This window comes from Glycine max, chromosome 4 (genome assembly GCF_000004515.6).
Source record: "Glycine max cultivar Williams 82 chromosome 4, Glycine_max_v4.0, whole genome shotgun sequence".
NCBI classification, from domain to species: domain Eukaryota; kingdom Viridiplantae; phylum Streptophyta; class Magnoliopsida; order Fabales; family Fabaceae; genus Glycine; species Glycine max.
Window position 1 is genome coordinate 5,375,357 of NC_016091.4, and position 11,183 is coordinate 5,386,539.

Consider the following 11,183-nt stretch of genomic DNA (forward strand, 5'->3'; position numbering starts at 1 on the left):
CCAGACAAGATAATTTTCCTGAGTTTTGTGTCTCCTTTGTATATATATATGGCTCATCACGTTTTTGTTTCCACAATCCAAGGCTTGGTCTTTCTCGTCCCCTTTACTAGTAACTAGCTAGTAAGTGCCCTGCATGCTATTCTACTGCTTAAATGTTTTACTTTGTTATTATTGATATATTTTTTCTTATAATACTCGGGTTTCTAATTTTGTGGCATGTTGCAGCGTTGTGTCCCCTTATTATTTCCACCAGAAACACCCCTCATCTCCAAAACTTCCTTCTCTTTGGATTGGCTTGTTTCTTTTGCGTCTTTCTATTACGGCTTCTACCTTCCGTTTTTTCCCTTCCACCTTTTTATTGTATATATACCTTGTATTTTGTATTCTTTATATATGGTAATCTTACGTAGATATTGCTACCATAGTTTTCTGGATAGGCATTGGTTTGAGTAATTTTTTTTTTTGGGTGGATGGAGAAAAGGAGAACAAAAGAAAAACGTCCTTAAAAAGAGAAAAGAAAACCAAGTTTATAAGATTTATAAACTTGGTTTTCTTTTGTCTTTTCTTTTTTAAAACAACCGTTTGGAAGATAAAAATTAACTTAAATTTATAGACATTCAAGAAACAAATCAATTTAGCATTGACAACATAACTTTTATGTTCGCTACATGTTTAGATCAACTTAAAAATAATCTTGTTTTTCATCTTTATATTTAAAATTTATTGTTCATTTATATTTTAGGTCGAGCTTAATATATTTAATATTGAATAAAAATTTAGAATGAATCATAAACTTTGTTATAATTAACTTTTTATATTTGATATTAATTAGTTTAATTTAATAATGGAAAAGAATTAAAGTATAAGAATGATAACTACAAATATAGCAAAACCATGTAATTAAGGATAATTTAAGAAGATAAATATATAACAATTGATAATGAAAAGCAACAGTAACCACTTTTATTATTATTTTATTTTCTAGTCTTTTTTTTTTTATCTCATTTCACCTCTGACACTGCTCACTCACTCCCACAACCCTGTTTGATTGCCTCATCATCAAGGCTAAACTTGCTCCAGTCTTCTCCTGTCTTCTGAGGCTCAAACACAATAACCCTACCATCTGTGAGCCCCACAGCAAACTGGCTTGGCTTCTGTGGATGTGCAGCAATGGCAAGTGGATAGATGCTTGAACTGCAATAAACAAACAATATAATTACAATGCTTGGCAAGGCAATATGTATAATGAAAAAATGACAATCCATAATATTATCTAAAGCAGTGTCTAATAAGCAAAACTAGAAGTTTTTCTTTTTCTAAGATGCATAAAAAAAATAGCATTATTTATCTCATAAATGAATATAATTTCTTGGGCAAGCCTAGAAATTGCAACCTTAGAGAAGAAAAACATACCTTGGAGTTGTAGAAAGATAAGCTGAGGGATTAATCCTACAACGCATTTGGAGTTTCAAAGTATCAAATATTGCCACAGCTCCATCAACAAAACTGGCATACACAGCCTGGCCATCAAATGAGAAAGTTGCTTGGGAGATAGCCATTGAAACTTCTGGAACCCACTGGCATGAAACAAAAAGTATATATACTTGTTTAGTAAGAAACAGCTCACTTTGAAAGGGGGAAAAACCACATCATAAGTTAGGGAAAGAAGAGAGAACCTGGTTACAGCATTTTAGCTCTATTGCTTCATACATTGCAAGATAATTACTTCTTACAGCAAGGAAGTGCCTCTGGTATAGGTGAAACTGAATGTGAGTGTCAGATAGCACTTCTGGCACCTTCTGTCCATGTATTTGCAAACTTCCATCTTTCTGTTTTTTCCATTCATTGGTGTTCCATACAAAAATCTGCAAGAAATAATTGAAATAATGACAAATCAGCTTAATATGGAACCAACCAGTAAAATCAATCAGCTTTATATATTATAGGCCATAGAATGGAAGGTAATTCCGAAGTAGAAGTAATGGTTGCATGATGCATGTATGATGTGATGAATATTAAATACTAACCTGAGCATTTATATCACCAGAAACAAGAAGATCAAAACTACTTGAGAAGGCAAGGGCAGTAACTCTTTTGGAGTGGCCCTCAAGCTTGCTTATAATCTGTACAAATGTAAGACACAAAAAACTATAGCTTCAACCTCCTCAAAGTAGGTAATGATACATGTCTTTCTCAAAATGAAGAGACATACCTTATTAGTACGGACATTGTATATAATTATACTGTAATTATCCATACCAACAGCAAGTATATTATTATCACGAGGGTAGAAGGTGAGACAAGTTGCCATAGGTGGTGGAGTCATGATAGTCGTCACAGTCTGTACTTACGAGACAATGTGTGACATGATTAGTCAAATCATAGCTTCATTGTAAACACATAGTGGCAAAATGGGAAATGGTAGCATGATATCAAATAAATAAAAAAGAATAACGAATAATGTTTCTGAACTAATGAGCATAGGATAAAGAGAAGAATACACCATGATAACTAAATGAAAAATCAATTATTCTGATACGAGTTCTTAGAAAAACTTTATGAATGTAGGGATGAAATCAAACCTTCCACAATGATAACAAAATATCAGCATTAAACCATTTCATAGAAATGAAGGAGATTTCTTTAGTACAACATGCTTCTATCCTTTGGGTTTACCTTAAAAGTCAACATGTTAAACAAGGAGATTGCCCCCCCAGATGTTGACATGAGATATGAATCATTCTTTGATAAAGAAAAACAGGAAACTGGGACTCCACTGTAAGAACTTGTTAGTTTATTGCTCATCAATTGCAAGCCACTCCTTGATTGCCAGATGTGAGGGGAAACTTGTGCAGTCGCCTACATGTATTACTTATATTTTATAATAAATTCAACTACAAAGTAATAAAACTGAAAAGATGAAGATGGGGTGGGGTGGGGAGAGGGAAACTCCATATAAAAAAGAGGATTTTATGTTTCCACTTACCTTGCCATCCAAGTTAAGGTTATCACGAGGCCATTTCCAAAGAAGATGATCACCATTTGATGTCAATGCCAAAATGCCATTTCCCGCATTGGTGTAAGTCAGTCTAACTATCTGTGTTTTATCAGAGGGAAAGTTAATGACAAATTTTTGTTCTGTGAAACCTAATTGGCTAATTGTTTGGTTATCTTGTATATTCCATCTTTTATTTGTGAAAAATAAATCGTATGTGGATTGAAACTTCCATTTTCGACTTGGTATGTGTGGATGGCGTGTCTATCATCCATGGGATTCAGTAGTAATTGTTATTTTATGATTTCAATTGTCTTAAGACATTTATGTAAAAGGGAGCTGAACATATTAATAGAGTTATCCCATGATAGCTATGATATGTATCATGTATAACTTTTGTTGAAATTAGTGATAATACATGTAACTATTGGCAATAATCCAATAAAGCATTACTGCATTAGCATACAAATGCCATACCTTGTTTATTTTGGGATGAACTGGAAGCTGCAAGAACTGGCACTGGGATGGCTCACAAATTTCTGAGACATTCCAAAACTTTGAGTTGTTATGGGACTCTTCAATTGAATTATACCTCCCATCCTCCAAGCCTTTTTGGTACCCATTCTTTAACAAAAAACCAATTTGAAATGAGGGTACCCAAGTAAAGTATAAGATGCAAATAAATGTCAAGAAAGCAAGTCTAGTCCAAAAACCGAATAAACAGAGACAGATATTTGTATGTATCATGCTTACATAAGCCACTTACTCAAAAAAATGAACCTTAAATATAGTGTTCTATGCATAACACAAGATTATTTTATAATTTTTCAAACAACATACCATGACAATGCCTTCACCTGCGACTCCAGCACCAGCATCAACCAAAATTGGACTTTGTGTACACTGCAAGAAATAAAAAGTTCAAGGATTGAAAAACTCCACAGCATAGTCAAAGTAAAGTTACATATGCTTACCTTTAAGGCTTCATGTTGATTATTGGGGACATGAATTGAATGTGTTTCATTCTGTTTCTGCAAAATGTCATCAATTGCTAAAATTTTTATTTTGTTTCCTTTTGCAGCAACAGCCAGTAATGTTCCCTTCTTGTTAAAGCGAATGCATGGATTTTCCTGAAGAAAATGAATTAAAACTTAAGTATCATTTGCTGTTTAAGTTTAACTAAAACTACCACCTCCCACAGAAATATAAGATTTCCAATCAAATAAATCGTAAATGTTGGATTGTCAGAACACTGACACAACTTATCTAGACAGCAAAAGACCTACTGAAGAACTTACCAGTAATTCAGCATCAACATCAGTGCTTGTCCAGAGCTCAACACTGTCCATATTCCAAAATTTAACCTTGTGGCCATCACCAGCAGCCAAAAGTCCTTTCTGAGTTGAATCAAAATGGATGGCAGAAAAGCATGGTTTCTTAAGTCCCTTGTATGTTCTTTTTATATATCCTTCACTTTCATCCCATTCCACAAGATACGGCTCTCCATCTTTCCCAGTTCCACAAGAAAAAAGCCTAGAAAAGTTTATCAGCATTAGTTAAACTGCAATAACTTGTTAATAGGAAACAAATTATTCCAATTGTATTTAGACTAGTAGCTCAAAACCTGTTATCATCAGCACTGTAAGCCAATGTAGTGTAACCATAACCAGGGGCATCAAAATCTACTCTGGCTCCCAAAGAATCATATAACCATGCCTTAATCTTTCCGTCGGTTGAAGTTGAAAAAATAAACTGCAGTGCAGGTGCGAAAGAATCACATAGCATATGAAACGATTAACACATAGTCACGTACAACTAGTCAATACATTAATGACACAACAACAAAGCATGCTTACATCAACATGTTGCTTCACATGAGGACAAATAGAACAAACAGGAGCATCGTGACCTTCAAAAGTATAACATCTGACACCGCTAACAGCATCCCAGACCTTAAAAGAAGTAAAAAGGACCTTAGGTTAGTTTTATTTTTTCCGGGGGTGGGATCCTTGAGGTCAGTTTCATTATGAATGATAATTTATTGTTGATCATAAGAACTGAGTCAACTGACCTTTATTTTCTTGTCATCTCCACATGTTATGACCAACAATTGCTTATTAAGAGAAGAAAATGCTAGATCGTTGACACTACCATCATGAGCATCAATCTGCCAGGAAAGTATTTAGAAGTTAATCTGAGAGTTATATATTATATGAATCTAACTAAACATGTATAAGGGGCGTATGAGGGGATGAAATATATTTACTTGTAAATGTTGGCTAATGATGTCATTTCCATGATGATAGGAATATAATTGAACAAAATGTTTGGAAAATGCAACCCCTGTTTAAAGTAAGAACAATTAGTTAGGAGCAATAAACCTTTGTAATCACTGGTGACTAGACATACCCTTTAAGTAGCTGAAGATTCTTACCAAACAGTGAACCGTCAGGGCTCCACTTGATTTTCTTAACTGAAACACGAAAGTCCTTTTCCTGAGCTTCCTGAATATTGTTGGTAGTGGTTCAGAGTATTATTCTCTCTTTAGGTCATTGATATGATAATAACAAGTACTCATTGGAGTACAACATATTCAGGAAGTGGACCTACCTTGAAATTGATGGAGCTTGCTCCGATACCCCATATTCTGTAGTTTTCAGAGAACAATTTCTCCCCAGAATTAACATCCCAAAGTCCTATACTGCCAATATTTGTTCCAACTGAAGAAACAAAACAGTAGCTATATATATTTAGCTATTTTTATTTCTTTTTATCAATTTCCTCAAGCTATATATACAATGAAGTGATATTTGAGCAAAAATGTAAAGACTAAGTTCTATGAAGCAACCTAGAAGAAGTGTATGCCCGATAGGATGAAAGTCCATGGTAACAGGAAGTGAATCCTCTTTCAACATCTGAACAACATTTTCAGGAAGAACATTTGCTATGGCCGACGTCACCTACACATGAAGGCACATCTTCTGTTTGATTCCATAGATAAGATATAGGAAATCTTGCAGTTCTGTTTAACAAAAAGTTTCATCCAACTGACCTCATTGGAAGTCTGGCATTGCCTTCCTTTGAGTGATATTACACTAGGATCCTCCATTGTAGTTTCTATAGAAAGGCCATGGACTACACCGTCATAAGCAAGAATTGAAATGATTACTGAAGCAAGAGAAAAAATGCAAGAGTAAAGCTCATACCTGGATTTGTTAGTGTGGCAGGAAAGGGTACAGAATCAGTTATAGTAGATGGACCAGAATTATGGTTTGACAAATGTTGATCAGAATCAGAGTTTTCAATTGAATCACTTTCTTCTGATTGCAGAGATGAAAGGTTCAAACTTGGTTTGCAAACATGGTCCTCCAAGAGGGTTTTTACACCAGGAACTGGAAGTGGATCTTTACAAAGTAGATGCTGCCAATTCAAACTGAAAATGAATAATTAGTAAATTTTCTACCAGGAGCTGAAAAGCACAGGCAGACATCAAGAATAGAAGCAAACATGATAGCAAAATATGCTTGTATATTATTTTTTTATCAAAACTTTAAATTGGGAAAAGAGAGTGAAACCTTTGGTTCAGAAGATAACGTAACCTCTGACTTTTAAAAACAGGGCATTTCAATTTTCCATGGAACACAGGATTTGCCTCAATGACTTTCTTAATATCATCCGCCACAATCTTCCTTACAGAATTTGTATCTCCATATGTTGAAAGTGATGCATGCTCCCTGATTAGACCCAGAAAAAAGTTAAGCTTAAAGCTCATCAAAGGATGTTATTGGCCTCATATCTAAAATTAGTAGTAGACTGGCAATTGAGCCATACCTTATATTGTTAATTATCAAAAGCTGGGTCATTTCATTGAACAGTTCTTCATGCCCTGAGGAAAAAACTTTCAGATCCTTGATGAGGATATCCAAAGCCTTGGCTCGATCGTCCCTGATGAGTGATGAAACAAAACAGACAAATTTAGAGAATCATGGGCTATGAACAAAAAACACACCTGTATGAAACAACTAAGCATTCCATTGGAAATAATATGGTACCAAGGCACAGAAAATTTTTCTTACACCAACAATATGAGACAACAAAACAAAAGGCTTACATATCCAATGCTTCAAGGAATTTCTGTTTCCTGATTTCAAAGTATACTTTGGTTGAGTGTCTGTTGTCATCAACCCTCGTGAATCCAGAAAGGTACCTCTCAGAATCATCCCATTTCCCAGCAAGTAGCATGTCCTCGAAATACTTCATGTCAAAGTATATCCCACTTTCACGCTCAAGCCTATGAATAAAAAATTGGAAGGAAAAAGATACAAATGCCAAAAGATTAGTGATCAAGTCAAAAACAAAAACTAAGAACCCTGAATTTTGATAGAAAGAGGGAGACATACTTGTGTGCAGTTTCCTTGAGACCCTCCTCATCAAGAAACTGTAAAATTAAGAAAACAAGCTCTTTATTCAGAATAGACTTCTCCATTACAAACCTGTTTGTTTGTTTCGGATTACCAACCCTGCAGCACAATCAGATAAATACCAAAACTTTTAAATCAAATCATAATCAGTATCCAAATCAAATACCAAAAATTTGCTTTCATTAAAACGACAGACCAATTGGACAGAGAAAACTTGCAAACAACCTTGTTTCTTCAAATTCTCAGTCCTTTTGGTTGGGCTTTTGATTATGGGAAAAAAGATTCGACAATCACCAGAAAAAGGTAAAGTAAAGAAGGCACTAAATCAGATCCTAAAACGTTGCCATTGGAAGGTCAAATTGAAAAGGAAAAAAAAAATTGGGTTTGGGGCCATTCACAACTGAAACTGAAGCACAAAAATAAAGACCAAGAGATGACACGGATCATGGTATAATGGTCTGCAGCCACCTCCATCACATTTATGTTTGGAAATTGTCAAATAGAAAAGAAAAATTCTCCTTTGTTTATTTAAGCACTAAAAAAATTGAAAAAGGAAAATTTGGTACAGAAAGGGACAGCAAAAGAAACACACAAAGGAAGGCATAAAGGTTTATCAAAAGCTCACCTGAAAAAGGGGTGAAAAGATGAAAACTAAGGAGAAAACAGGAAAAGTTTTTGAAGGTTCTCCTCCTCAGTGGTTTGTGTAAAAAATTGTGGACATGACAACTGAGGCTGACTGATATATATATGATCGGCGTTGTGGACGAGAAGATAAGCACACTAAAAAGGTCATCTCATATGATATGATAAGTGGAATGGCTTATCTGTAGGTCTGAGCAGGTGGGACCCACATGAACAGATCGTCTTTCATGTGAAAGCCACCTAGACACTAATAAAATTAAATGTTTTCTAAATATCATAATATTATTATTATATAATTTCTATCTAATTCCTGATTTGTATGAATTTATTGTTAATATTATTATATTTTATGATTGAATACTAAATAACACTGAACGGATCGATTAAGTAACGTGAAATTATTTTAGTTTAATTTTGTCAGATTTAAGTATTGAGTATGCAATTCCATATATATGGAGTTTTTCTTATTTATCTTACTTAGCTCAAATAAAATTGTCTTTCAAGAAATATACTCTGGACAAAAGAAAATGATTGAATAGGAATACTCCGTTTAATTAATAATAATTATTGTGTAAGAATAAAAAATTTGTATTAAAATAATTGTCATTTTAATTTTTAAATGTAACATTTATTTTTCTTTTTCACTCATATCCCTTTATAATATTAATGATATGGACAATAAAAATTAAAAATAAATTAATGATGATAAGATTAAAATTGTAAAATTATTATTCTTTTTCATCCATTTATTAATTTTTATTGATATGTGTAAAATACCTAGAACAACAATTATAATGAGACAAAGGAAGTATAAAAAAATGTGTGATAAATGTATAGACTATTTAGTTTATTAAAAAACACAACTAATTGTTCTAATTTTCTTAAGAAAATAATTTTATCTTGATTAAAACATTTTTATTAATTACATTATACATTTATTAGTGTATTTATTTATTGAAGATATTGTTAAAAGATAATTAATATTTTCTTTAATATATTAAAGTGATAAATAATTCAAGAGATATTCTACAATTGACAAATAGAATAAATAAAGTGGTAAAATTTACATATTTTTCATACTTAAATAAAATTTATAAAAAAATATAAATTTAAGACATTTAATGCTATCAAATAAATTAATAAATTTCTTTAATATCAATTAATTAGTTCATTTGACCAACATCTGATTTAAACAATTTCAATGTTTTTCTTTCTTTTTTTGTCTCCAATAAGGGTCTATTCAAGAAAATAGTTAATTTTTTAAATAAAAAAAATCAATCAGTTTTTATTATATATAAGAGTTTATGTTATAAGCACTTGAAATTTATAAATTATTTGTTTCAATATTTTTTTGTCTAGATCGTAGGTATCTTTTAATGGAGTTAATCATGTTTAAATTAAGTAGGATCACTATGGATGATGACAAAGCTTTACTTCCAACTATTTAGGCTATGTTTAGAAAGGCATTTTAGCTAGTTTTTAGGTTTATTACTAGCTAAAAAATTTGTTTGATTGTTCAATAAACAAATTTTTTTATTAGCCTCTAACTTTTAGTTTTTTATATTTTCTTCCATTTTTATCCTCAATATATTTATCCAATTTTCTAGTTATCATTTTTTAAATAAATCATGATTTTATTATTTTTTTTGTCATTTTACACTTTTTAGTTACTTCAATAGTTAGGTTATCGAACACTTGTAATTTAATAAACTAGCTTTTCAACTATCAACTAGTTTTTCAACTTCTAGCTAGCTTCAAAAAACTATGTTTGACAAAATCAGTTGGAAGCTTAAAGCTAAAAAAACTAATTGATAACTGAAAGTTGAAAAACTAGTTAATTAAATTATAAGTGTTCAGTAAAATTAGCTATTAAAGTAACTAAAAAGTGTAAAATAACAAAAAATAATAAAATTATGATTTATTTAAAAAGGGTAAGTAAGAAAATGGATAAATATGAAAAAAAATATAAAAAATTAAAAGCTAGTGTTTAAAAAATGCCACTTCAACTAACATTTAAAAAAACACCAAAAACTACTAAGAGAATTTCCAATGGAGATTTTTTGAAGGATTTCTTAAGTGAAGAAATCGTTCCTTTCCTATTAGAGAAAATCTATGTGGCAAGGAGAGTTTCTTAAAAATAAGATATGCATCTTTTGCAATGAATTATTTTTTAGCAATAAAAAATAATATTTATTTGATACATAACAATACCATAATTAAATCATAATTAAGTGAAAATAAAAAAATATATAAAAGGGTGAAATTCTTGAAGTTTCTTATCATTGGAACAAAATTGTGTATGAATTTCTTATAATGACATTACATGGTACTTTGGGGACCACAAAAAATAATGTGGGAATCACAAAAAATAACTTAAAAAACCCACTTAAGAAATTATCATTGAAGATAGTCTAAGAAGTTACTAAAAAAAATTTGTTACCAAACAGTTAAACAAGCTTTCCAATTAGTAAAAAAAAACTATAAAATACGTTGTTGAAGGTAACTTTAATAGTTGTGTTTGGATATACATTTTCACAACCATTTACATGATTTTGAAAAAATTTGATGCATTACTACATAAATACTTATAAGATGCTATCTTATTTTAAAAATTAAAAATAAATTAAAACTTTAAAAACTAAATAAATAATTAATATACATACATTATGTATATCACAAATATTAGAATAAAAATAAATACTCACCATTTACCTATTTCAAACCTTTAAAAAGAAAAATTTTATTAGCAAATTTTTAAAATAAAACGAGTGTTTTAGCTTCTACATTGCACAAAATAAATATTTTTTATTTAATTAAAATTCAGTATATAAATTATATTATAATTAAAATTTACAATAAATAAAAATTTAACAAATAAATTATATTTTAGATTTGTAATGATTTGTATTGTGATATATTATATTTTTACTTATTAATAATTTGTTTTAAAAAAATTCAAATTCAAGTTAAAACTAGAGATGTCAAAAAATCATAAACTAAAATAGATAATAAGTTAAGCTAAACTACTGAGATGATACTAAAAGCATAATACAACATATCAAATGTATGTTAGAAACATATTTGAAAATTAAATATTTATATTTAAAATTTATTTTAACATCAGT

At 30.9% G+C, this 11,183-nt stretch overlaps 1 protein-coding gene across 4 annotated transcripts; it reads right to left on the reverse strand.

The window, feature by feature from the left end:
• Positions 1–872: 872 nt before the first annotated feature.
• LOC100777441 (topless-related protein 1) lies at positions 873–8,162 on the reverse strand. Of its 4 annotated transcripts, none has more exons than XM_006578070.4 (25): positions 8,042–8,162; positions 7,396–7,515; positions 7,107–7,286; positions 6,827–6,940; positions 6,571–6,729; positions 6,202–6,428; positions 6,048–6,112; positions 5,844–5,955; positions 5,606–5,715; positions 5,430–5,499; positions 5,262–5,338; positions 5,067–5,162; positions 4,852–4,947; positions 4,620–4,747; positions 4,294–4,528; positions 3,970–4,125; positions 3,836–3,898; positions 3,473–3,619; positions 2,987–3,097; positions 2,677–2,859; positions 2,213–2,341; positions 2,028–2,123; positions 1,677–1,865; positions 1,414–1,577; positions 873–1,194 (listed from the first exon to the last, which is right to left on the reverse strand). In XM_006578070.4, exons 2-25 carry the CDS (start codon positions 7,479–7,481, stop codon positions 1,023–1,025), a joined length of 3,165 nt encoding a protein of 1,054 aa, XP_006578133.1. In that variant the 5' UTR covers positions 7,482–7,515; positions 8,042–8,162; the 3' UTR covers positions 873–1,022. The 4 variants fall into 4 exon arrangements, with proteins under 4 accessions (XP_006578133.1, XP_025983966.1, XP_025983967.1 ...); XM_026128181.2 differs by having other exon boundaries at positions 6,048–6,130; XM_026128182.2 differs by lacking the exon at positions 8,042–8,162 and adding an exon at positions 7,642–7,984 and having other exon boundaries at positions 6,048–6,130.
• Between the last annotated feature and the right edge of the window lie 3,021 nt (positions 8,163–11,183).

What these genes read in the sequence shown, in the direction of transcription:
- LOC100777441 (XM_026128181.2), bottom strand. Translation starts at nt 7,481, where the DNA reads ATGGAGAAGTCTATTCTGAATAAAGAGCTTGTTTTCTTAATTTTACAG. An exon ending in TACAGTGCTGATGATAACAG is followed by an intron (nt 4,529 to 4,619) that starts GTTTTGAGCTAC and finishes AAACTTTTCTAG; the next exon opens with GCTTTTTTCTTGTGGAACTG. An exon ending in ACAATGTCCGTACTAATAAG is followed by an intron (nt 2,124 to 2,212) that starts GTATGTCTCTTC and finishes ACATTTGTACAG; the next exon opens with ATTATAAGCAAGCTTGAGGG.